This window comes from Lampris incognitus, chromosome 17 (genome assembly GCF_029633865.1).
Source record: "Lampris incognitus isolate fLamInc1 chromosome 17, fLamInc1.hap2, whole genome shotgun sequence".
Classification (NCBI taxonomy): Eukaryota; Metazoa; Chordata; class Actinopteri; order Lampriformes; family Lampridae; genus Lampris; species Lampris incognitus.
The window spans coordinates 27,609,802-27,636,725 of NC_079227.1; the positions used below are offsets into that span (position 1 = coordinate 27,609,802).

Sequence of the window (26,924 nt, forward strand, 5' to 3'; positions counted from 1 at the left end):
GTGGGGTCTCACTCACCTCCCCGTGTGTGGAAACCTCCTGATTTACATGTTAGCCGTGCTCCGACAGCCTCGCTAGCCTGGAGGAGGAGGTGCTGAGTGTCTGTGGTTTACTGAGAGGTTTTACCAGGCTCGGTCATTATGTGGTTCTGACCCGGACACTGGACTTTTCCTTTGTATATAGTGTGTGTGCACATGTGTTTGTGTGTGTGGGGGGGAGGTGTTGTGAGCCAGTTGACTGGGTCTGTGTGTGTGTGGGGGGGTGTTGTGGGCCAGGTGACTGGGTCTGTGTGTGTGTGTGTGTGTGTGTGTGTGTGTGTGTGTGTGTGTGTGTGTGTGTGTGTGTGTGTGTGTGGAGGGGTGTGTTGAGGACCAGGTGACTGGGTCTGTGTGTGGGGGGATGTGGGGGGGTGTTGTGGGCCAGGTGACTGGGTCTGTGTGTGTGTGTGTGTGGGGGGGGGGTGTTGAGGACCAGGTGACTGGGTCTTTGTGTGTGTGTGTGGGGGGTGTTGTGGGCCAGGTGACTGGGTCTGTGTGCGTGTGTGTGTGTGGGGGGGGTGTTGTGGGCCAGGTGACTGGGTCTGTGTGTGTGTGTGTGGGGGGGGGGGTGTTGAGGGCCAGGTGACTGGGTCTGTGTGCCTCTGCAGTATAATAGGAGAGCAGACCACTGCAGAGAGAGAGAGAGAGATTCATGACCCAGCCAGCCTGGAATTGCTGATGGTTCAGCAGTTTTTTTTTTCAGGGGCTGGAACAGGAGGACATGAAATTTCTCGGCTTTTCCGCCTCTTGCAGCACTCGGTTGTTCCTCTCTTCTGACCAGATGTGTGTCTTGAGTGTGTCTCTCTGTCTCCACCTTTGGGTTTCTGTCGCTCTCTCGTTTCTTTTCTCTTTGTGTGTCTTGCTGCTCGAGCGTTTGCTTGTGTATTATATATATATATATATATATATATATATATATATATGTGTGTGTGTGTGTGTGTTTGCCACTTACATAATTATGTGTGTTTGCCACTTGCATGTGTGTGTGTGTGTGTTTGCTAATTGCATATAGTATGTGTGTTTGCCGCTCGCATATATGTGTGTGCTTTTAGGCGTGTGCGTTTGTACTCCATACTCCTAGACACGTGACTGCAGGCGGCGTTGTTTACCTTCACCTGTCAAGCAACCTCATCGCTGCTGATGGATGATGCAGATCTCGGTTGGCTGCCAGCGGTTAGAGGCGGATCACGACGAGGTTTAATCTATAAATATACAAGATAGGAGCGGGAGGAGCTGGTCAGCGTGGTGTACAAGGTGTGACACAACCTGTATTGAACGCGCACAATACTGAACATGCACAATACTTGGAAGAGGGACGTAAACTTGACTAACGCTAACATCCTGCAGCATTGGGAACATCTCACTATATATAGCAGCATATATAGCAGCATATATATAACAGTATATATAGCAGCACATATAGCAGCATATATATAGCAGCATATATAGCAGTGTGTGTGTGTGTATGTATATATATATATGTATATATATATATATATAGCAGCATATATAGCAGCACATATAGCAGCACATATAGCATACATATAGCATACATATACACTCACTGGCTTCTTTATTAGGTACACCTTGCTAGTACCGGGTTGGACCCCCTTTTGCCTTCAGAACTGCCTTAATCCTTCGTGGCATAGATTCAACAAGGTACTGGAAACATTCCTCAGAGAGTTTGGTCCATATTGACATGATAGCATCACGCAGTTGCTGCAGATTTGTCGGCTGCACATCCATGATGCGAATCTCCCGGTCCACCACATCCCAAAGGTGCTCTATTGGATTGAGATCTGGTGACTGTGGAGGCCATTTGAGTACAGTGAACTCATTGTCATGTTCAAGAAACCAGTCTGAGATGATTCGAGCTTTATGACATGGCGCGTTATCCTGCTGGAAGTAGCCATCAGAAGATGGGAACACTGTGGTCATAAAGGGATGGACATGGTCAGCAACAATACTCAGGTAGGCTGTGGCGTTGACACGATGCTCAATTGGTACTAAGGGGCCCAAAGTGTGCCAAGAAAATATCCCCCACACCATTACACCACCACCACCAGCCTGAACCGTTGATACAAGGCAGGATGGATCCATGCTTTCATGTTGTTGACGCCAAATTCTGACCCTACCATCCGAATGTCGCAGCAGAAATCGAGACTCATCAGACCAGGCAACGTTTTTCCAATCTTCTATTGTCCAATTTTGGTGAGCCTGTGCGAATTGTAGCCTCAGTTTCCTATTCTTAGCTGACAGGAGTGGCACCCGGTGTGGTCTTCTGCTGCTGTAGCCCATCTGCCTCAAGGTTCGACGTGTTGTGCGTTCAGAGATGCTCTTCTGCATACCTCGGTTGTAATGAGTGGTTATTTGAGTTACTGTTGCCTTTCTGTCAGCTCGAACCAGTCTGGCCATTCTCCTCTGACCTCTGGCATCAACAAGGCATTTTCGCCCACAGAACTGCCGCTCACTGGATATTTTCTCTTTTTCGGACCATTCTCTGTAAACCCTAGAGATGGTTGTGCGTGAAAATCCCAGTAGATCAGCAGTTTCTGAAATACTCAGACCAGCCCGTCTGGCACCAACAACCATGCCACGTTCAAAGTCACTTAAATCACCTTTCTTCCCCATTCTGATGCTCGGTTTGAACTGCAGCAGATCGTCTTGACCATGTCTACATGCCTAAATGCATTGAGTTGCTGCCATGTGATTGGCTGATTAGAAATTTGCGTTAACGAGCAGTTGGACTGGTGTGCCTAATAAAGTGGCCGGTGAGTGTATATAGCAGCATATATATAGCAGCATATATATATATATATATATATATATATATATATATATATAGCAGCAGGCTGTAGGATTACATAAAGTGAGATGTACTTCTCCGTAAACATGTGATGCACATCACTGGGACTGCTCATAAGCCGTGTGACCTGCTTTGAATATTTTGTGCTGCAGTTCATTTTAACGACGCAAGAGGAAACACAGAGGGGGGTGTGTGTGGGGGGGGGAGGGGGGACAGTGTACATCGTATGAAATATTCAGGGTGTCCGCCGTCTGAAACAGAAAAATTCACCAGCAATTGAATAAATGTCTACACTGATTTGACAGAGGGGCTGTGCTAAGTCTGCTCCTCCCGAGAGTCCTCTCCTTCCTCCTCCTCTTCCTCAGACACGTTGGCATTCTTCGCCACAACACGCAAGATGAGAGGCTTCCCCATTCGTTTACAGAAGGGCAATCAAAACATGGCAGCCCGCAATCTCGAGGCAAATTAGAGCGACGTGCAACGCCGTGGCCCCAGACCAGAGAGGAGGGTGGGGGGTGGGGGGTGGAGGGGAGGCGCTGTCTGTTGAATGGGATTCATCACATGCCTGTGCGTACCGCCCCCCCACGTCCTCCTCCCTCCCATCATGGCTCCATAAGGAAGATTTGTGACACAGATTTACAGACGCCTTGTGTTGCCCAGCCCTTAAATCAGTCCCTCTTCCACACGCTGCTCTCGTACCCCCACTGCCACAACCCCCCACCCCACCCTCCCACAGACACACAGGGTGCCTGGTCATGCAGTAAAGGGGGGTGGGGGGGGTCATAGAGCTAGGGGGAGGGTAGAAGAGCGGCTGACCCGCCGCAGTCAAAAGCCGTTTCTCGGCGGATCAAGCGTCCAGCCGTCTGGTAATGCGTTGTCATTGACCAGTTAGGAAATCCAGATCAAACGGGCGCGAGGATGGCCCCTCCGCCGCCGCCTCCCCCCCCCCAACCACTCTGCTCTTTTTAATTGAGCCCATTTGTGGGACGAGAGGGCTCTCCCTGGAGGGGGACGCACAACCGCAGATACGAGCAAGCGGTTAACACGGGATCAGGCCTCTCGCTGAGCTTTATCAGATAGTCTGCCGGTAGAACCACAAATAACGCCTCCGCGACTCCTGGCAGGTCGTTGCAAGGACAGCATTCGCACCTCTGGACAAACAGACGGGGGAAAACGGGAGAAGGTTTGAGGGAGGTTTCGGATATACACTGCCAACACTGTGAACGGCTTGCCCCCGAGAGAGAGAGAGAGAGAGAGAGAGAGAGAGAGAGAGAGAGAGAGAGAGAGAGAGAGAGAGAGATGTTTACATCACCGAGTAGTGACAATAACAGCAATGTAAAGAAGTGACTGTCAGGAAAACTGTAATTCCATGATGGGAATATGTAAAGGGGGTCCTGTCTTTACTAGCCAGCCGGTTGGATGGGAGTCTTCCCAGGGAAAGAGCCCCCATGTTGTTGTTGTGCGTCTCTCTGGCAGGGGCAGGTTGAGTTCATGGACTATTTAAAAGCTTGGTCTTTCACTCTCGCTCGCTTTCCTCCCCTTCAGTCAACTGCAGGCTAGTGTCAGAACAGAGCAAAGGTCACGCCCACAATGGAGGACTGAGGCTGACCCCCCCTCCTCCCCCTCCTCCCCCAGCCTTTTTCTAAACAACCTAACACCACACACACAAAAACAAAACCATCAAACATGAACGCACTCCAACAAACACACAGCCGAAGCGCCCCACACACACAAACGCACACACTTCCAGCACTAAATGCTCATCATTACACACTAGTGTGACGACTCTTACACACACACACACACGTGTGTAAAATAGACACAAGCATACGCAAACCCAGGCGTCCTCCCCGTGTTGTGCTCTCTGCCTTCTCTGAATTCCTTTCCATGTATCTTCCAGCTCGACTTGTCAGTCCTCCCCTACCACTATCAGTCTCTCCCCCCCACCCCACCTCCCTGCCTCTCCCTCTCTCTCCTCTCTCCCCCCCGACCTCATAATGGCTCCTCCTGGGTAGCAGCAGCGGCCGCGGCTCCCGCTATTTCAAAGTTTCAGCCGGCCGGATTAAGCGTGGTATGTGGAAAATGAACAGCCACTCACACGAGGACACACGAGCTGAATGCATAATATACCAGCACTCTGGCAGCAAGGGGAAAAGGAAGAAGGAAATGAAGCAGGTAGCAGAGAGAAGGAGGGGGAAAAAAGACTTTTTAACAAGTTTTCTTGAATGATTGCCCTTCACAACACACCAACAATCTGGCTCGCCAGAAGTGCAAAAAAAAAAGGCTTCCCACCATCAAAAGCAGTTTTAAAGATGGCACTTTTCTGGGGTTGTGTGTGTGTGTGTGTGTGTGTGTGTGTGTGTGTGTGTGTGTGTGTGTGTGTGTGTGTGTGTGTGTGTTGTGTGTTGGGTTTTGTGAGATATGGGCCCGCCAACAACATGGAGTGTCAGTTCACCTTGTCTGAGGATGGACTAGCTCCAGGTTTACGCGTCATCTCGGTGGTTTCATCACATGCCTCCAGATTCCTGGAGGACTGCAGGGGGGAGGAGGCGAGCTCGCCGGTTGGATCTGATTGTGTGCAGTACAGTAAATGAGGGGTGCTGGCTGGGATGGTGGCACGAGAGAGAGACAGAGAGAGAGAGAGAGAGGGGGGGGGAGAGAGAGAGATGGTAGCGGTTGTCTGCCGTGCGCTACACATGTAGCTAGCTGCTCATGGGCTCCTCGGTGGGGCTCATTGGAAGAGGCACACGGTAATGTGGCACATCTGTGCTCCTCGGCTGCCTCCAGCACCCTGAGGGAATTGACCTCCGCTGTGCACACACGCTCACACTCTCCCTCTCCCTCTCTCTCGCTCTCCCAACCCCCACCCAAACCCCCCCCCCACGCCATTAGCACGTGGGTGGGGGGGCTGTTTTGGTGGATGCTATAGAGGTAGAGAGCAAAGAGAGAACGGGGATAGAAGGATACAATAGCCTTAGTTAATACCATGTGGCTACCGATGACCGCCGTCTTCTTCCTCTGCTCCACTCCATTCCAGAGGGCCGGGGAGACTGGAGGGGCTGGGGTAGTTGGGTCGGGGGTTAGGTGGGGGGAGCTTGGCTAAGAGAGAGACCGCCCCCCCACCTGCCTTTGTCTTTTTTTTCCCCCCTTTCTTTTTTTTTTTTTTCATCGCAGCTGGTGTTCAGCCTGTGAGACTTGGTGAAACGTTACACTTGGTTAGAGAGGAGATATTGCTTAGGCCCCTCCATGATCCCGACCTGAGAGACAGAGAGGGAGAGGGCGGGGGGGAGGTTGGGGGGTGCTGTATGTGTGTGTGTGTGTGTGTGTGTGTGTGTGTGTGTGTGTGTGTGTGTGTGTGTGTGTGTATGCGCGTGTCGAGGGGGGGGCAGTTGTCTTCTGACGACCCACCCCCCTCCCACCCACCCCCACCCCCGCCCATGCTTCCTTTGCTTTTCTAATCATGCTGCAGATGTGCCTGATGGCTGAACACTCTCTGTGTGCTGAACGTGGGGCTCCCGCAGGAATCCAGGAGGTTTGCTTATGTGAGCTGTCATGGAAAAAAAGAGAGAGGGAGCGAGGGAGGGAGGGCAACAGGAATGGCAAGCGAATGTGGGTCTGCGTGAGAGGAGGAAGGAGAGCAAGAGAGATGGGGGCACGGGGAGGAGGGAGGGAAGGAGGGGAGAGGGAGACAGAGGGAAGGGCACTAGAGTGAGTTAGAAGGAGGTAGCAAGAGAGGAAAAGAGATGGAAGGAGGGGGGGGACGACAGGGGGAGATCAGTGAACGGCGACCAAACACAGCGGGGCTCCTTGGATTGGCTCGCGTGTGCGACCACGTGCACGGGCGCGGGAGCGTGCGGCACGGGCGCGAGCCTGTCTGGCCGCTGCCGGGGCTGCAGACCAAACCACATTAGATAAAAGAAATCCATTGCCGAGCCTGTTAAGGAGCCATGTGGGGAGGTGTGCGAGCGTGTGTGCAGCCCGGCACCTGTGCTTGTGTCCATATGTGTGTGTGTGTGTGTGTGTGTGTGTGTGTGGCGGATGGGGGACGAGGGGAGGGGGGTATGGGGGAGGCGACATGATGGAAAGAGGGGCTAAAGGAGGGGGGGGCAGAATAGGAGGGGACGGAGGTGGAGTGAGGAGGTGGGAGCTGGGTGCCAGCTCTGGTGGAGCCTGCTGAGGATTACGGCACATTCTGCAGGGCAACAATGGAGTGCGGTGGAACGGTACACATTTCCATCCTCTCCACTTTCCCTCCGCATAACAAACAGAGCTTTGTCCTTGCTGCTTGTCTGGCCACTTACCGGCAGAGAGAACCAGGCAGACAACCAGAGTCCAGGCACTGCCTCCTTCCAAAATAACTACCCCCCCCACACACACACACACACACACCGCAAGCTTAAGTGTTAAAAGACGACGTTTCCGCTAATGTTGAGATAATGAAAGGGGGAGCTTTCACCCCGGCCTTGTCCGGGCGGAAAACAAGACATATCGTGGAAATCGGAGCTCATTAAAATCAACGGGGGAGAAAAGATGCTTCCCTAGCCGACCCCGGCTCCTCCGCTCCCTCGCTTCCCCACCCCTCCGTTCCTCCTCTTTATCGCCCTCAAGCAACCGCTGGCTGCAAAACAGCGAGTCCCAGTCAGTGATGGAGCAGATGACTCCTCTTTTTTTTCTTCTTTTTTTATTACCTAATTCACCTCCAATAAGTGACACGCAGGGACGCCGTCACCTTGAGCCAGCCGCCGTGATGTGTTTCCGCGAGGTGCGAGAGCGAGGCTGCTCAGGCCACCATGCACGGTTTTAATCGTATCAGCAATACTTCAGGCTTTCGATTAGTGCTCTGTGTGTGTGTGTGTGTGTGTGTGTGTGTGTGTGTGTGTGTATTGATGGGGAGAGGTCAATTGCAGTGGGTGTGTGCACGTTTCACACACGACTGCGGAGGTGTAACACCCTGCCTGTAGTGTTGTTGTAAAGCACATTAAGGGCAGCTGCGGGTGCTGTTATGCCATGATGATGCCGATGCAGCACTCGGGGGGGGGGGGGCAAGGAGGCGCACGTGCACCCGTGTGCGTGTAGTCGGGACGGCGGCCAATACTCCAAACACACCCTCCCACTCCTGTGTATCTGTCTCTCTCTCTCTCTCTCTCTCTCTCTCTCTCTCTCTCTCTCTGTCTCATTCTCTCCCTCCCTCCCCTTCTCCATCCGCACTCCTACAACCTCTCTCCATCAGACTCGCCGCCCTCCTGAGACGTCACAGCGGTGGCGGCGGCGGCAACCGGGGAGAAACACGTCGGCGTTCAAGGGTTCCGCGCCCCGGACCGAGGAGCGTAGCTCCCTTTAATGATGCCCCCCACCCCCATCCCCTTGATTGTTTTCATCCACGAGCCATTTATATGAATACATTGAAGGTGTTTACCACTTCCCCCCCGCGCCTTGGCGGCCCGGCCGAGAGAGCGCGTAGGAAGCGGCGAGAGATGGCGGTCCGCTCGTTGTGCTGCAGCGGTGGGATGAAGCCGATAGTTGTTGTCTTCCTTGGGAATATTTTTTTGCCCCGCGTGGGGTGGGGAGGGGCAGTTTGTCTACATTCTGTTAACAGGCCCGTAGCTGGTTTTTTTAGGGGGTGAAGGGGACCGGGGCGCGGGTGTCTGAAAGTGATGTTTAAATTTGCTCTGCGGAAACTGTTATTGTGACGGTTCAAAAAGGAGCAGTCCTCCGTTTTTATTCCCTTTGCTATAAAATGTTGCCCCCACTTGTGTGTCTGCGCTCCACATCTTGTCGTGTGACTGTGCAGTGTTGTTGTCCAATTAAATCCTCCCGTTGAAGACGCAGTCATATAGCGCAGTCCCGTAATGAGACAAACACGGACTTGCTTGGTGGGGGTTGGGGGGGCAACAACAACCCTGGTATGTGTGTGTGTGTGTGTGTGTGTGTGGGTGTTGTGGGTGGGGGTGGTGGGGTTGCCGTGTGGATACACAGCTTTTTTTAAAGTGGCGGCGCAGGGGGAAGAAAAACATTGTTTTACCCCAGAGGTGGCCTGATAGCACTGTGAAAAGCCCATTTGAAGAGGTAGGCCTCATCTGTCAGCGGGCAATGGGGAAGGCAGCCATGCAGAAGCCCCCTGATTATAAAGAGATAATTTCATCCAATCCTCCGGTGGTGCTCCATCGCCTCTTCGCCATACTCCACTGCCTTTCATATTTGTTCCCGGCCCCGCATCTCCTCACTCGCTCACCCGTTTCGTTTTATTACGGCTTCCACTCAATACATATATTTTGGCTGCCCCTTGAAAAGGGAAAGGAAAAAGAGCCCCTCCAACCCCCCACCCTCCCTGGTGCCTTTTGTCATGCGGGATCCACACTTGTTGTCTAATGCCCGGGTTTCATGGCATTAAATTATAAGCTCAAACAACACAACTAACGTGTGTGTGTGTGTGTGTGTGTGTGTGTGTGTGTGTGTGTGTGTGTGTGTGTGTGTGTGTGTGTGTGTGTGTGTGTGTGTATGTGTTTCAGCACTGATTTCCCTCACATGCACCCATGCACGTGTACACACACACACACACACACACACTTACACTGAAAAAGCGTTTTTTGTTTTTTTTCTGGGCAAACTAGCTGAATCAAGGCAAACAAGTTCACACAAGGTAACGGCACAGAGAAAATAATAAATGATAACATCTGCGAGATGGAAAAGAAGCAAATAAAAAAAGGGGGGGGGGAAGGCTCATAATTGCATCTGCTGTCATATCTCCCCAGCATCTCGATTTAAATCTTTAATTTGGCTCTTGTTAGTCATTAAAGATCTAACGGAGAACTTGTGTTTAATTAGAGCGAGTGAATAGCCGAATATTCAATTACTCCCTGACACTGTCATTTCAGCCCCCCACCCCCACCCTCCCCCATTCGCCTTGGGAAGGAAAATGAGATGTGACGTTTAAGTGTAAAATAGATAGAGAGGTCACCCTCCCGTCACATGGGCGGGGCCGCTCGTCCCCTTGTTCTCCGCCTGTGTACAATTTCAGGTTGCAATAGCGTCACGTGTGCACACCAGAAGAAGAAGAAGAAGAAAAAAAAACAGAAGACAAATATCGCATTGGTGTAAATGGCAGCGTTGCCTCTCTCCTTCCTCCCTTTTTAACTTGCTGCCGGAGGTGAGCGATGGCAGAGGGAGAGAGAGAGGGGGGGGGGAGAGAGGGGGAGAGAGAGACTGAGAGAGCAGGTCGACTTTCTCATCAATAACCACAAGGTCAGACAGGCAGTGCCGGGCTGAGTGGGCCCTGTTAGGAAGCAGCAGCTGAGGATTTGTAGAGCTTGTAAAGGCTTAAAGCAACACCACTCTGCCTTCTTTGTGTCACCGACCAGCCCTTTGAAGGGGCAGGGAGACACCTACTGGTGGCTGAGGGGCATCTGTGGTTGGTTCGATGGCTTGGCTGGGCTCGGACCGAGGCTCGACTCGGCCATGTAAATGTTTGCACAGTGACGCCTGCATTGTACACGCATGCACCTGGCGGACTGATAGAGATCAGCGGCGTGAATATTGTTGGATTAATGGGGTCGTATTACGTTTTATTCCATTCATGCTTTGTCATATAAGATTCTGGGGTAAGAAAGATTTTATTTTCACAATGCTGGCCGGCTGACAAGAGTTGTGACGCCTCAGTCCCAACCTTACGAGGAACTCCTCCCAACGCCGGCCGTGCTTCTTGTATTTGGCTGTGCTGTGTGCATTTCTACTTGACCTCCGTAGACAGGCGATGTGATTTAATAACAAATCACAGCAAATACACTGTGATAGGAAGGCAACCGGGGGGATACAACAGCACACGTGTCGACGTCTGCCGTTTTCAAACCTCCTCTTGTAGATGTCGTTCGCTGCCATGGAGAGCTGCGAGTCTTTTCAGGGGTGGGGGCGTCGAAAAACCCCACCAACAAAGCCACCCGTTGGGCCCTGCTGCTGCTGCTGCAGCGTTTCCTTCCTAAACGCAGAAATCTCTGGAGTCGGTGCGCCGTGAGTCGTTTACCTCGTTTCAGCCGGCAGCGCCGATATCATGTTATCATTCAGAAAAGCTGAAACATGACACGCAGGCCGCTCAAAATAGACGCGGCTCCCCGCCAGCCCTCACCCGGTTTAATGCTGCGCTGTGTTTCAGAAAAACGCTGCACTGAAAACATACACACCTAACCTCAACCCCCCTGTCACCATCCGGATGATGAAGAACTCCTCTGATGTCCTAACTCTTCTTCTTCTCCTCTCTCTTTTTAAAAATTTTTTTTATCAGCGTTCTAATTTATGGAGAGCGGCGCACTCGTGTGCCCCTCTCCCCTCTCAAGTACAGGCATGGCAGCTCCAATAGGTAGCATAAAAGCTCTTTAGCTGTCTAGTGGAGTAGATTACTGGCCCTGCGTTAAATCCAGCTAGAGACCCCCTAAGTGAGCATTATCAGTATGGTGCAGCATGCTGCCATCTCCCTCCCTCTCTCTCTCTCTCTCTCTCTCTCTCTCTCTCTCTCTCTCTCTCTCTCTCTCTCTCTCTCTCTCTCTCTCTCTCTCTCTCTCTCTCTCTCTCTCTCTCTCTCTCTCTCTCTCCTTCCCTCTCTCTCTCTCGCGCGCTTGCGCTCTCTCTCCTTCCCTCTCTCTCTCCTCCTTCCCTCTCTCTCTCTCTCTCTCTCGCGCTCTCTCTCAACTGTAGCGGTTTGTTGTCCTGTGGAATTTTTCACTGTTTGATATTAATGGTGAAATGAGGCAGGGGAGGGGGGAGGACGGGTGGGTGGGTGGGATGTGTGTGTGTGTGTGTGTGTGTGTGTGTGTGTGTGTGTGTGTGGAGGAGGGTGAGCGCTTGAGCGAGAGATGATGCGCCAGGGGAAGAGACACACTATGCAGTAGTGAAAAAGATAGACTGTGACAGGAGAGATAAAGCCAGAGAGAAAAGGATCTGTGTGCGTGTGTGTGTGTGTGTGTGTTCAGGGTGTCGGGGGGGTGGGGGGGGGTTGGGTGGTTGAGGGAAGCGATGGACGGAAGATGGAGAGGTACCATACCCACCCACCTACCCACCCCCCCGCCGCCCACCCACCCATACGTGCTTATTCATTCCGCAGCCCTTCCTCCTGAAGCTGCAGGTCACCGGGAGTTATAGCCGGCGCGGCGAGCGTGATATTTATTTGACGTTGAACGCAACATTAAATCAGCGCCCCCTTAGGCGCGATTGATAACCTTAATGTAGGGCGTAATACTTTTAAACCTGTGATAATGTTGATAATGTTATGTAGCGTGTCAGATCGCGGGCGCCATTGTTGAAAAATTATTTCCCCGACTTCGGGGAGAAAGAAAAAAAAATAAGCGAAGAACAAAGGAAAGAGAGAGAATTGTTTTCCATTAGCAGCCGCTCCAAATTCAATAGTGAGCTTGTGTTTGGACTTTGGAGGACTTTCTGTGTGCGGCTATAGTGTGAGAAACGGGACTTGGGGGGGAGAAAAGACGTGTAGGACATGTCTGGGCCCCGGGTGCAGATAATTGTTAACTAAAGATTACATAAGGGCCGAGTAATGTAAACAGAGAGCACATGCCAAGTTAATGTCCTCACCGGGCGGGACGGAAGGCTGCTTTTCGGTCGCTCTTTGTGTCCTGGGGTAACGCCGACAGACTTCTGGGGGAGAACTATAGCTTTTGTATTTTTGTTCCCATTTTTGGTTTTCTCAGGTTACGGTTTTCGTGTTTTCCTGCTGGAGGAAAGTTGGTGTAATCAGCGATAATAATGACGTCGTTGACGTTGTTGTCTTCCGTGACGCTGGACTCTTGTGGCGTTTCCCCCCCCCCCTCCCTCTATCCCAGATCACACGAACCCTACATGCGTTCACTGATGTTTGCACTGTGATGTGCACACTCACAGAAGGGCGACTGGGCTTCTGCGAAGGACGGTGACGGACGCTCCGAGTGCACGTTGTGCACAAATTCCTGATATGGTTCACAAACGTTGCTGCAAAATTCCTCCAAATCTCCATATTCAGCATATTTCTATGTTGTTGTTTTTCCCCAATTTTTCTTGGCCGGTAACCCTATTTTCCTAAGCCCTCCCGGTCGCTGCTCCCACCCTCTCTGCCGATCCGGGGAGGGCTGCGGACTACCACATGCCTCCTCCCATACATGTGGAGTCGCCAGCTGCTTCTTTCACCTGACAGTTAGGAGTTTCGCCAGGGAGATGTAGCACGTGGAAGGATCACGCTACCCCCCCCCCGACAGGCTCCCCCGACCGACCAGAGGAGGCGCTAGTGCAGCGACCAGGACACACACCCACATCCGGCTTCCCACCCGCAGAACACGGCCAGTTGTGTCTGTAGGGGCATGCCCGACCAAGCTGAGGGCAACACGGGGATTCGAACCGACGATCCCCATCTTGGTAGGCGACGGAACAGACCGCCACGCTCCGCCCGGACGCCCTGTACTTCCGTGTTTATATCTGAAATCCGTTCTCATGTCTCCATTCTGTGATTTGGTTCATGTTTTCCCAATCGTGGAAATCATAGGGCCCTACAAACCCGGTAGCGAGCCGTGGGTGTGCGTGTGTGCGTGCATGTCCGTGTGAGCGTATGTGTGTAAATCTGTGTGCTTCCCCTCCCGTTCAACTGAAATTCTTCCCCGAGGTGCTTCAAACATGGCCAGACTTCCCCTCTTTAGTTGTGCGACGTGTCCTCTCGGAGGTGTGTCGGCCCCGTAGTGTGGCCGTGTTAGGGGCCGCCGACAGCCCTTGTTAGGCGTGTCACGGGGGCTGAGAGGAATGTCATCCTTTGAGCTCTCTGAGGTGCTTGTCACCTGCCAAATCAATATCTCCTCGCCCGGCTCCCAGCGCACACACACACACAGAGACACAGACATACCCGGACACACACACACACACTAACCTGCAGCGTCCTGGTGGTGATGGGATTGGCAGCTTCCCTGGGAAGAGCTGGGCTCTAACACTTGTCTTTGTCTCTCTTCCAGAAAGCTCCACTTTAATGGCTGGCAGGTAGAAGCCAAAGAGGGACAATCAACATGAACTCGATTCCGTCGATGGACAGACACATACAGCAGACCAATGACCGTCTGCTCTGTATCAAACAGGTGAGTCAACACATTTCTGCCAAATCACTTGGTTTTTCTTTTTTTTGGTTTTCAAGCGTCAGTTACATAGCGATGATGGGAAGTAGCAGAAAGCGCACAAACACTTCCAAGTGGTTATGCTACATTCCTACAACAGTTTTCCTGCTGCAAATCCCGGCCTTCCATTTGGAAGTGGATGGGAATGTGAAAGGGCACAGATTTTGGTGCAACACCAGCATGTTAATCACCCGTGGCGGTGTGCACGTTTTGGAAAAAGACGACCGATGGTGTCGTGGACGCGGTAATATTGAGCAACGTATCAAACACGTGATTAAATCTAATGCAACGTTGGACAACGCTTAGCTTTGTATTTGTGTGCCTGTCACTTTCTCTTCCACGTTCGAAACACACGCAGCTTCCTTCTCTATCCTCTTCTCTTCCTGTTGTGGCTGACTCGACACGTTTCCTGTGCAAGGGCCAGAAATAGCAAGTAGAGGAGAAATTAAAAGTGAACACAGTGAAGGGCTGTTGACCCAGAGATGCCGGTGGGAGAAGGTATCAAATATGGCATTTATTAACCGTTAATTGAAAATTATGTATAACAGCTTTTAGTAAAAATGTGCAGGTTTTATTTTCCAGGGATGCATAAACACACACACACGCACACACACACACATGCACGCATACACACACATGCACACACACGCGCACACAGGCTTGGCCAGGGGAGAACTTTGTCCTGCTGTTCTGTGTCTCTTGAACACACTATAAATGGCTAATCTGTTAGGCCCTTTATCAGGACCGCGGTGGGACTCGGGTTACTTAGCGGGGGTCACAGAGAGGAGTCCACTCAAGTTACCCTCGGTCTCCCCTCGCTCCCTCCACCACTGCTCACTCCCCCCAGCAAGTCCCTTTGTTCTCCCCTCACCACCCTTTCCTGCAGGATGAGTCTCTGGCAGAGTTAAGCGGCCCTTACGTAGGGATGTAACCCCGGGCAATGGGGCTACATGCCTTTGATCTGGCGTTTAACTGGCAGCCTAGTTTTTGCTTCGCACTCTGTCTTGTTTTATTTTTTTCTAGTCTTCACTCCTGAGAAGTTCAACCAAGAGCCACCGGGACGAATTAACGGGCTAGCTCGCTAGCACAATATGTGAACGGGGTAATTTGCGTCACACTCAGCAGGGAGTTCCCAGCTCTTGGGGGGGGGGGGGGTGTTGAGAGAGATAATCGTCCTAGGACATGGAGAGAGAGAGAGAGAGAGAGAGAGAGAGAGAGAGAGAGAGAGAGAGAGAGAGAGAGAGAGAGAGAGAGAGAGAGAGATACTGAGAGAGAGAGATACTGACAAGGGATACTGACACAGAGAGAAAGAGAGAGATACTGACACAGAGATTCTGAGTGAGAGAGAGACAGAGAGAGATATTGACAAGAGATACTGACAGAAAGAGAAAAAGAGAGCTACTGATACAGAAAGAGAGAGCTACTGACACAGAGATTCTGAGTGAGAGACAGAGAGAGATACTGAGAGAGATGCTGACACAGAGATAGAAAGAGAGAGATACTGACACAGAGAGAGAGATACTGACAGAGAGAGAGATACTGACACAGAGAGCGAGAGATACTGACAGAGAGAGAGATACTGACACAGAGAGCGAGAGATACTGACAGAGAGAGAGAGAGATACTGACACAGAAAGAGAGATACTGACACAGAGAGAGAGATACTGACAGAGAGAGAGATACAGAGACAGAGAGGGGCAACATGAGAAGGGGGGCGAGACAGAGAGAGAGAGAGCTGAAGGAGTAAATGGAGGAAAGCCTATAGTAGTTGGAGAGGCAGGCTTCAATGTTCTCAGGTAAATAAACTGTAGAGGAGTAAACCAAACACATTCTCTCCTCTCTCTCCCTCTCTCTCCCTCTCTCTCTGTCTGTCTCTCACTGTCCTAATTTCTCTCTCTCTCTCTCGTAACCCCCTCACCGTTGGCTTTTCAACACTGAATATCCGCTACTATATCAGCTATAGAGGAAATGAAATAGATGGGTTTTTTTTTAATAAAATGGCATTCTCTTCATACAAATGCATTATGTAATACAAATGCATTATGTAGTTAGTTATCTTAAGGCTAACAGCCGCTAGACTGTTAAATAAACGTGTGGCACAAAGAGCGGGAAGAGGGAAATTGCGTCGGTCCAGCGCCGAAGTGTAAACAATTCTCATGTTGGGGGGTCAAATGTATTAACCTCGCGAGGCAAAAAATTCAAACAAACATATCCCAATGTTAGGGCGGGCGGAAGCTGCACATGGGTAAACATGCCAATTAGAGAGATCCGTGGCATACAAGGGGGCCTCCAGTTCATCTAATAAATGGTTAAGCGGCGGGTCATTTCAAACTAACCAGTGAGAGCCAGCACCCTGTTAATAGAGGCAGCTTTGTGCTGCAGACAATCAGGGTTTGGAAGGCCCGTATAATAAATACCATTTATGTCCTGCCAATTAGACTAGCAGTGAACCCATTCAGCCGGTCCTCCATTCTCCTCCCCGCATACAAAGATGATCATCAGGGGAGATCAGAACAATTAACTCACTATCTCCCCACCCCCCCACCCCCGCTCCCCATTGTCCAATATCCAAGCCATTAAAATAATTAAGGAAATATTGTAAACCAATCCAGCTGTTTGCTTTAATTGAAAGCGCGCACATGCCGAAATTTGGCATCTTGGAGGCAATATGGATGCAGCGGAGCAGGAATATAAATGGAGCCACTGCCATTGTGCCGTTGTTTTCGGGGAGATGTGACACTTCTGTCTGAATAGTCCCAGCCAGTGCGGCGGACAGGGGAACAAATTGATTTTGTTGCTCACATGATGAATTACTGCCCTAGCGCGAGGATAAAGTGCAGGAAATTGGAATTGGTCGGCGGGATTGAATCGCCGGTTAAAAAGTTAAATCACAGATCGTTACAAGAAGGGCGATTTTCAAATTAGCATCTTGTTTGTAGGCTCATGTTAATGCAATTTATGAACAATAGCAACTTGCTTAACGTAACCCTTGGCGAACGATAGGCGACGGAGCTGCTTTTCACTTACACACACACACACACACACACACACACACACACACAAACACTCACACACACACACTTCAAAATGTAAGACGTATAAAATGTAAATTCCAGATGTTTCATGAGGTTCTCCTCTTACTTTACATGTGGTGTTCAAAAAGTCCAGTGCAGAAAGTTACTGCTATGCGCTGGAAATTCGATGGCGGTAGTAGATTCATGACTTTCCTCAAATACTTGAATTTTATTTTTTGTTTCGTGGTTTTATGCAACAAGCACCTTCTGATATTTACTTTTTTTTTCTTCAAAATTTGCGGTGAATTTTAAATAAGAGGGAAAATGCATCACACATATTCTCTGCACCATTACACTTTATCGCCTCTTATTTTGCCTGTATAAGTCAAACCTTGTGTATATATCTGCAGATTGTTGTGTTGTAGTGTTGTTATTCTATGTTAAGTACACTGAGAGAGCCACGAAACCGGAGTCAAAATCCATGTATGTGCAAACCTACGTGGCCAATAAACACGAAACACGATTCTGATGGGTGTCCGGGTAGCGTAGCAGTCCATTCCATTGCCTATCAACACGGGGCTCGCCAGTTCGAATCCCCGTGTTACCCCCTGAAGGTGGGATGTGGGTATGTGTCCTGGTCGCTGCACTAGTGCCTCCTCTGGTCGGTCGGGGCGCCTGTGCGGGGGACTGGGGGGGAGTAGTGTAATCCTCCCACGCGCTACATCCCCCTGGCGAAACTCCTCAATGTCAGGTGAAAAGAAGCTGCCGGCGAATCCACATGTATCAGAGGAGGCATGTGGTAGTCTGTAGCCCTCCCCGGGTCGGCAGAGGGGGTGGAGCAGGACGGCTCGGAAGAGTGGGGTAATTGGATGGGTACAATTGGGGGAGAAAAGGGGGGGGATCCAAAAAAAGAGAAGAAAATAACACTGCCAACAGAAGCTCATTCAGCCGGAGATGCGGGCAGCGCTGTGCAGTGCAGTGCACTTCACCTCTGCCAGCCCCAAGTGACCATAATGTGCTTTTAAAAAAGCGATGTGGCCAATAAATGCCCTCATTTGTTGAAACTCCAAACACACTGGAATGACCAAAAAAGAAAATAGTGAACGGAAGGAAGGCTGCTTATATGAGTTGAACCACAACACAACGGCACGCTGTTGTGCCGTGCTGCGTGCAGCTTGTTTTTCTTCCACGTCTCAGCATCGCACCGTTGCAAACACATAGGAGTGGGGAAGACGGGCGGCTTGACACCGCGGGTATCCGTTACAAAGACGGGATTTCCCCCCCCCCCTCTCGCCGGGGAAGCCGGATCCCTGTCAGATTCTCCAGCTGACATTATGTACAGCCTGTGGCCGAATCTCCCTATGCTGTAAAACGTCGACGTTACAAGATAGACTCTGACACCGTTTTGTGTATTACTGGCAGTATAAAGAGCTGTTTCTGCTACTGTTTTTCTTCTGCAGTAATTGTCCCCCATTAATATGTGCTCTCGGTTCTCGGGGGTGCTGTCGAACGTAGTCTGGGCATGGAGGTCGGAGCGAACGTTGGGATTTTGCTTGGAAGAGGATACTTTCGCCGCGCCGCCGCCGCCCGCTGTCACGTTCGCTTCGGCTGCAGATGTTCAGAAACAAGTTGTTTCCAGAAACGTGTAATTGAGAATGATGGTATCGGCGGAAAGCTGTATTCTCGGGACGGGCGCCCCCCCCCCCCCAGCCCATCTTTGTTTCTTTGCAACAGGGGCCAAGCTTTGCTGGAGTGGGGCTTAGTGTAGATGTTGGAGGACCCGTCTCACCCAGGGGGGTGAAGGGGTAGAGGGGGGATGTCTTTTGGCCACTGTTTTAGGCTTGATTGGTGGGTTTTGGCTGGAGAAGGGAGAACATCTGTGGCAGGGCACTGCCAAGCTCGCCGCGTGACAGCCACACTGGTGGGACCGATTGTTCCGAGTGCAAAGAACAGTAATCACTTCAAGCCCAAGTGGTGGCGTTGATTTTTTTTTAAATTTCTTTATTTTTCCTCCCCCTGCTGCTCTCTATCCTGCGGCCCTCCATCCTTGGTACACTGATTAGGTATGTTGTATGACTCCCAGACTCGTCTAAATTTAGCATCTGTGAACGCAAGTTTCTCCATTAGACTTTATCCACCAGCATTATTCACATGATACGTAGCCAGAGATGTGTGTGCGTGTGTGTGTGTGTGTGTGTGTGTGTGTGTGTGTGTGTGTGTGTGTGTGTGTGTGTGTGTTTATATGCTGTAATTAAACCCCCCCCCTCCTCTGGCACACACACACACACACACACACACACACACACACACACACACACACACACACACACACACACACACAAAGTAAACAAGACTAGCTTCATCCGGCCCTTGTCAAATGCCTGCTTTGTGAGTTGATATGAAAGCCGCCAGATCAAATCCTGCCCTCTGCTGCCCCCTAAAGAACAAAAGGCGAATAAGTCGTAAAAGCCCAGAGAGAGATTGTGTTACTCTCACCGTCTCCTTCTCCCTCTCCTTCCTTGTGACAGCGGGGTCGCGGCGTACACAGACACGTTGAGGAGGCCGCTGTTCGCCTTAAGCTGACAAACCTCTCTATTTACCTCCGATGCCACGGAGTGGGAGTCCATTTGTTTCCGGTGCACTACAAAGGATTGTGTGCATAATCTCTCCAAAGGCAGCAGATTAGCTCAAAGTGGAGGTGGAAGGACCCCCCCCCCCCATCTATTTATAAAAGAATTCAAAGTACGGATTGAAGTATTTGAGCTGTCTTTTTGGGTAGAAAAAAAGAAAGAAGAAGCCCGGTCTGGCAACTGGCTGAAGCCTGGAATAGTCCGTCCCTCAGTTCCTTTGTCTTTGTCCCTCACTGAGGTACAGTAAGAGAGACAGCAGGATTAGTAAGTGGGCTGCTGGATGTACTTGGGGAGAGGATGCTATAAAGGGGACCTGAAGGTCAAGGAGCCTGTTGTCAGATAAAGTCACACACACACACAACACACACACACACACAAAACACACACACACAACACACAGCTCAGGGCTGACCGGTGAAATAAGGGCCTCCACAGCTATTCACATAGCCATACGGAGAGATTTATTGCCCTCAACGGGAATGTGGAGCTATAGAGACCCGGGGAAAGCAAAGTGGAGGCGTGAGTGTGTCTGTGTGTAACGGGGACACATGTCCCTCGGTCTGGCACATGGAAGCAGTCTTTAACGGGATAAAAAAATATTCACCGTTACCACTGCATGAAATTTTGGTCATACAAATGCAACTTGTGTACTTGAATTTGTGTATCTGTCTTTTTTTTTTGCATGACTACCGTTAGTGATAAGCCTCTCTCGCGGTTCTGGTCTTGTGTCTTCAACATTTTCCTGTTTCCTACTGAGCCAGTCCATCGCAAGCTCAAATAAATGAGTAAACGATTACAAATCAGATCTCTAAAACATCTAATATGCATTTGAGCATTATTTGAACATGATGTATTTCTGTGCCCCCACCACCCCACCCCCACCCCTCCAGCACTTACAAAATCCAGCAAATTTCCAAACAGCAGCAACGGAGCTGCTAGACTGGTGTGGTGACCCCCGGGCCTTCCAACGTCCCTTCGAGCAAAGCCTGATGGGATGCCTAACGGTAAGACCCCGCCGTCACACTCCCCACCTCTCTCTCGCACTGCAGGGTTCAAGGACGGGGGAGTGGGCTGGTAAAACAACTGCCATGCTGGCTTTTTCCACAACTCCCTGAGGAATATGGGAATGCTAATACCCTACCGCTGCCTGATCTTCACTGAGGTCACTGGAAAATAAAGAGGAAGAAAAAAGTCATTGCACTCAATAGAAACTGATAAAATGTAGTCACCTTTCATCGAGTTTGCTTACGGCTTGGGCTCTTGGCTTATAGGCCAATCGGTCTATACGGCAAATATTGGTCTGAAACACTGAAAAGCTAATCCGTAAATGTCCTCAAACCACAACGCAATCGGAACACCTGGAGAAAATAAGGCTCCAAAGTTTTTAATTCCCCTATTTAAAATACCCTTAGGCGTTCGGCTACTTGATTAATTGATCAATTAATACTCGGTGCCGTGTAAAGAAAAAAGAAAGCTCTTGAGTATTTCAAAGTGGACCTAGAAAACTAAAGGAAGACAGAATTTGGACCAAACATTGTTAAAGGGAAACAAATGAGCATGATCTTCAGCATTGTCTCTTTGTGTAGGTTTTAGGGATAACCCTCCATTAGCAGGCATAATACTGAGCGGTCTGTGTGTCTCTGCAATGCCGCTGAAATAGTGTGGAAAAGTGTTTAATTGTTCGCTGGTGGACAATCTGTGAATGTGAAAACTTCAAACTGTACTTCCCGGTTTGCTGCTAGCTTTAGCGGGCTACATCATATAAGAAAATGCACATAATGCTATACAGCTGTTTTGGTAAGTGCTACTGATTGCCATGTGAAGTAGGTGATTCATGGATTGTCAGCCAGTTACATCACTAGTGGAAACTTTTGGGGGGGGGGATTTCCCCCCCTTTTTCTCCCCAGTTGTATCCGGTGAATTACCCCACTCTTCCGAGCTATCCCAGTCGCTGCTCCACCCCCTCTGCTGACCCGGAGAGGGCTGCAGACTACCACACGCCTCCTCCGACACACGTGGAGTCGCCAGCCGCTTCTTTTCACCTGACAGTGAGGAGTTTCACCAGGGGGATGTAGGATGTGGGAGGATCACGCTATTCCTCCCCAGTTACCCCTCCCCCCCTGAACAGGCAACCCGACCAACCGGAGGAGTGCACTGATCCAGAGACCAGGACACATACCCATATTCGGCTCCCCACCCGCAGACACGGCCAGTTGTGTCTGTAGGGATGTCCGACCAAGCTGGAGGTAACATGGGGATTCGAACTGGCGATCCCCATGTTGGTACGCAACGGAATAGACCGCCACGCCACCCGGACACCCCCACTGGTGGAAACTTTTAACCACTATTTTTGGTGGCGTTTGAGAGACACACAGATGACTGCTAAGGTTGTGTTATTCCTACAGCATACTATATATGGAGGTACTGTTGGACGTCGTGATTGGTTCTCATTCGTAACAAAACGCAACATGCATGAAGTTGGAAGTACTTTGACAGGAGCTCAGACAGGCGGGGTGGAAATGTTTCCCTGTAAGGTTACACCAAACCGCCCGAAAAGATAAACCTGGCTCCGTATCTGGAGGAGGAAGTTTTTCGCCCCGCGAGCTCAATGCAAAGTCAACGACTGCTTCATCTGTATCGTCCTACACCGACGCTGAAGAGAAGAGCCCTTCGCCTTCACCCCCACTGGAGAGCCGCCTCATGTCTTTTGGAAAGTAATAATATATGGATGGACTTGGATCCTGTCATGCACGTCGCCCTGGGCCATACCGCGCCGTAACGTGACAATTGCCATGATGCCTCCAGCGCAGAGGTGCACACATACTGTAGCTCTTCTCAGGGGTACAATTTGTAACCCCCACAGAACAAGTACAGCAATATCGCACAAAAGACCGCTTTGGGGTTTGTGCTTCGGCCCTGCGGTGACCCCACTCTGACGGATCTCGGCGTTCATGTGATTGTTTGTATTATCGCTTTAATGTGAGCCAGCAGGTGCCTTTCCCTCCATTTTGCCATTTCAATTTGGTCCCCGCAGTGAAAATCTCAAGGCTTTTCAAGTGGCGCACGGGGAAACTGTCCATTTAGTTTATGGGGTTGTGTAGACCTTACTCTGAACCGCGCCGGGAGACGGCGCTTGGGATTCTGACGTTGTTTGGTAAATTTCCTCTTCCTGCGCCCACTTAAACAGCAATGGTAAACACTTAACCGGCTTGTCTCCCCCCCCACCCCCACCCCCCCCCCCCGCAGTTCTGTTTTGGTGTCCACCGCAGTCGAGAGTCTGTCGGGTTTGTGTGCACAAACAATGAGGGCACAAGCCACAAAAATCATATAAATGAAACTAGTGATTTGTAAATCATCTGGTACTGGTAAAATGAGAATATATCACCGATTTGAAAAAAAAAAAGGAAAACTTGCTCACCGAGAAGCTGAGCAACACTGCCGGGCATTAACGTTGAGGTGCAGATGATTGGATTTGCTCCTGTCAAACAAATGAGAAGACGAATGCTCCCGAAGGCGCGCGTGTTTGCCTTACGCCGGGAAATCGACCGTGTTTCCATTGCCCATGTGCAATTAAGGCGCCGAAATTAGAGCGACTTTTTTGCAACATCTTACACTGGAATTACCATTTAGGAAAATGTGCCTCGCAAGTGTAGATTCTAATTAGCCGTCTTACGCTCGTATATCTTCTTCTTAATGGAGGTTTCCTATAAATAACAGCCGGCTATACGTGCTTTTTTTCTGGCGTCACGTCAGGACTATACTTAAAGAAGATAATGATACGGTGTGGCGAGGCAGTGTTCAGCTGTAGTACCTCGGGGCTCGTCTCGAACTTCTGGATGTGACAACAGGATCAAGTATATGAAAGGCTGCAGAGAGGGAAGAAACCACCTCTCGCACAGCATGTTGGCTATTCAGACCGTAATGTGTCCTTAAGGTCAAAAGGATCGGAGGAGGCCTCTTTGAGCAGATTATGGTACTGGTAAATCAAAGCAACGTGTGCCACTTAAGGGTGATTTACAGGGCTCCCTATGGCATACTGGAGTTTCGCTTAATGTCTCCTCTCAGTGGGCACTGCTGCATCCTGGCTCTCACAGCCACATTCTTTTCTAATCTGTATGTCTGCTAACTGGTGTGGAATGCATGACCCTATGGTGTCTTTGCATAGGCCGCGCCGGATCCTACACGTCCGTTACAGCCCCTGCAAACTGCATGGCTGGAGCCGTCTCCAACGTTTAACCAAGTCACGTTGTACACTGAGAGAAAGGGGAAATCTCGATACAGCCCCCTTGTCAGATTGTGCTCGGTTTAACGACAAGGCCACGACCTATGTCAGCCGACGTGGTCTTGCAGAAAATGCGTGCGGTTACGTTAGCGATGACAAGTTTCTGCCCGGAGAAACCTAAAAAGAAGGATACGAGGAGCATTTGGATCTGTTCGATGTGTTTGCATTCTGTCTGACGCTGGCGCTTTGCGTTTCCATTTTCTTTTTGGGGGGGGGATCCCCCCCCAATTGTATCTGACCAATTACCCCACTCTTCTGAACCATCCAGGTCACTGCTCCACCCGCTCTGCTGATCCAGGGAGGGCTGCAGACTACCACATGCGTCCTCCGATACATGTGGAGTCGCCGGCCGCTTCTTTTCACCTGACAGTGAGGAGTTTCACCAGTGGGGGGACGTAGCATGTGGGAGGATAACGCTATTCCCCCCAGTCCCCCCCCCCCAAATAGGCACTCTGAACAACCAGAGGAGGTGCTAGTGCAGTGACCAGGACACATACCCATATCCGGCTTCCCACCCACAGACACGGCCAATTGTGTTTGTAGGAATGCCCGACCAAGCCGAGCGTAACACGGGGATTCGAACCAGCGATCCCCGTGTTGGTAGGCAACGGAAAAGACCGCTACGCTACCTGGATGCCCCGTAGATGTTGCCATTTTCTACCAATTTTCCTGCTGGTCACTCACCAGAATGGTGTCCGTAGTCATCATATCCCCTGCCACGCTCCACAGTCACGTCCTTGTCAGAGCCAGTTACTTCATGGATCAGCTGTCCTTAACCCTGTCACCTATCATGGATCGGCTGTCCTTAACCCTGTCACACCGAGCACCCCAAGATACGTAGCTGGCTGTAGTTTACCATGAACAGTTTTGTCATGACTTGAAAAATGTGTTTGGGACGGCCCTAAGATGGCCAAAACCGCAAAGTCTGTGTTGGAGCCTTGAGACATAACCTTATTTTAGGAAGTCTGTCAATCAGATGATTTACGACTTCGTAACAGATTGGTTATCCCCGACTAAATGAATTCTTAGTCAGCTAATTACATAATTAATTTCATTGCCGAATCTGGCCCTGTAATGAACAGGCAACCCGTTGAGGGTGTCTCCCACTCATCGTACGCTAGAATAGGCTCCCTCCGTGGCCCCGAGGAGGAGTAAGTGGGGAGAGATTCAGAAAAACAACTCTTCCCGCTGCACTGCGCTCATACACAGAAACACATCTGCACAAATGTTCCTCTTTAGATGGGCTGTTTCACACATGCATAACTGTGGCTATTTCTATGATGCGAGAGATGTGCTAATTATATTCCAGTGGTAAATAAGTAAAGCTGACAGATACCTCGACAGCCAGTTTTTAGAGTGACAGCATCCAATGTTTCAAACGACACTTGATATCCCACGCCGCGTCCTCACTGGCTATGGTGTTAATTGTCGTTCTGTTCAGGTGGTCAGCCGCGTAGCCGCACAGCAAGGCTTCGACTTGGACCTGGGCTATCGGCTCCTGGCTGTGTGCGCCGCCAACAGGGACAAGTTCACTCCAAAATCAGCAGGTAAGGCCAGAGTCTTCTTCTGTGTGCTGTCCTCCTTCCATCTGGCTCTAGAAAACCCCCCTTCTCGTGAATCAGCTGAGGCTAGACGATGGAGGATCCTGACGTCACAAGAAAGTTTCCCCCGATTCCTTTGTAACCCGGCAAAATGAAATTGAAACTGTATTTTTAATTCTCGCCTGCTTGAAACTATCTTGCGACTTTTCAGTTTAGTTTTATCTGTTTAGAATTAAGTTGAATTAAGTTTCCTTTGCTAATTAATCATTAATTAACTATTAAGGACAAAGAGGCTTAAACATATCACTATTAAAGAAATATTCAGTAACTGATAGTACTTAAGTGGGTAGTTCTTTAGATGTGCTTTATACTCTCCTTTTTCATTAATGATTGCATAAAATACGTTTCCTTTTGACACGCTAATGTCTCTCTTTTAGCGTCGTCCTTCTTTATCTGCAAGAACTCTGAGTTCCGTTACCGCCGGCCTCATTCACTAGGGAATTTCTTGTTATCTTTTTTCTTTCATTTCTTTCTTTCTTGCCTTCTTGCTTTACTTTTCCCCCCCTTCCTTCCTTCCTTCCAAAAGGGTTTTTTCAGCGAGTGAGCTCAGAAAAGTGGTCAATACAGATTACAGGACACGTCAGGGTTTTATCTCCGCAGTATTGAGCTCCTGTTTCTGCGACGCAGAATGAAATGAAAACGGTATAGCGATGTATCATTTAGATGGATGTGGATGGCTAAATGTTGTCATCAAACTGGAGGGGGGGGGGGGCAAAACATGCTGAGGCATGGTAGAAATGAAGATGTAGAGGCTGCCAGCAGCTCGGAGATAACTGTTGGAACAGTGGAATATTTTGTGGTTCTTTAACTGTTTTTGATTTGTGGTTTTCAACCTGTCTCGGGTTATATGAGGGAAATGTGTTGTGCAGTTGCTACTGTGGAGCCTTGGCCAGTGCGCTGCGCTATCGTGTCTGTTAGCACATCCAGGCACACATGCCGTCTGGATCTCCTGACTGTTTGCCAGTCTGTGCTTCAGATCATATGATGCGAGCCATAGGAGAAAAACAAAAAATTAACCAAAACTGCTCTTGAATTAACGCACAATACCAAAGCGACACAAAGCTGGTAAAATTCTACATCTAGATCTCTGGCCTCGCTTTGTGAGTTCGCCGATTGATTCCCCGTCTGAATAATTCACTGCAGCAGTAGTCATTTGGAAAGCAGCAAGCAGTTGAGTCCAGGCGGCCTTCCAAACTGCATTTCTTAGGCAATTATGTATACGCGTAAACATTTTGAATCATTTAGCAGAGAGAGAATCACAAAAACCTGGATGGAAAAGAAAAAAAAAAACGAAAAAGGACACAGGGGAAAGAGAGAAAGTCAAAGGAAGCCACTGCAGAGGCTCCGCATTCTTCTGCAAAGCCCTAACTTTGCAAGAGCACTGTCGTTGAGGAGAGAGAGAGACACACACACACACACACACACAC

At 50.0% G+C, this 26,924-nt stretch overlaps 1 protein-coding gene across 1 annotated transcript in view; it reads left to right on the forward strand.

Annotated features, from left to right (window-relative positions):
* LOC130127284 (zinc finger MIZ domain-containing protein 1-like) overlaps positions 1-26,924 on the forward strand; it is a 98,072-nt gene that overhangs the window by 35,195 nt on the left and 35,953 nt on the right. The window contains exons 2-4 of the mRNA XM_056296876.1: positions 13,816-13,935; positions 20,505-20,618; positions 25,338-25,443. Of these exons, the coding sequence (XP_056152851.1) occupies positions 13,867-13,935; positions 20,505-20,618; positions 25,338-25,443 (289 nt within the window). The 5' untranslated portion in view covers positions 13,816-13,866. The remainder of the gene's footprint in view (positions 1-13,815; positions 13,936-20,504; positions 20,619-25,337; positions 25,444-26,924) is intronic.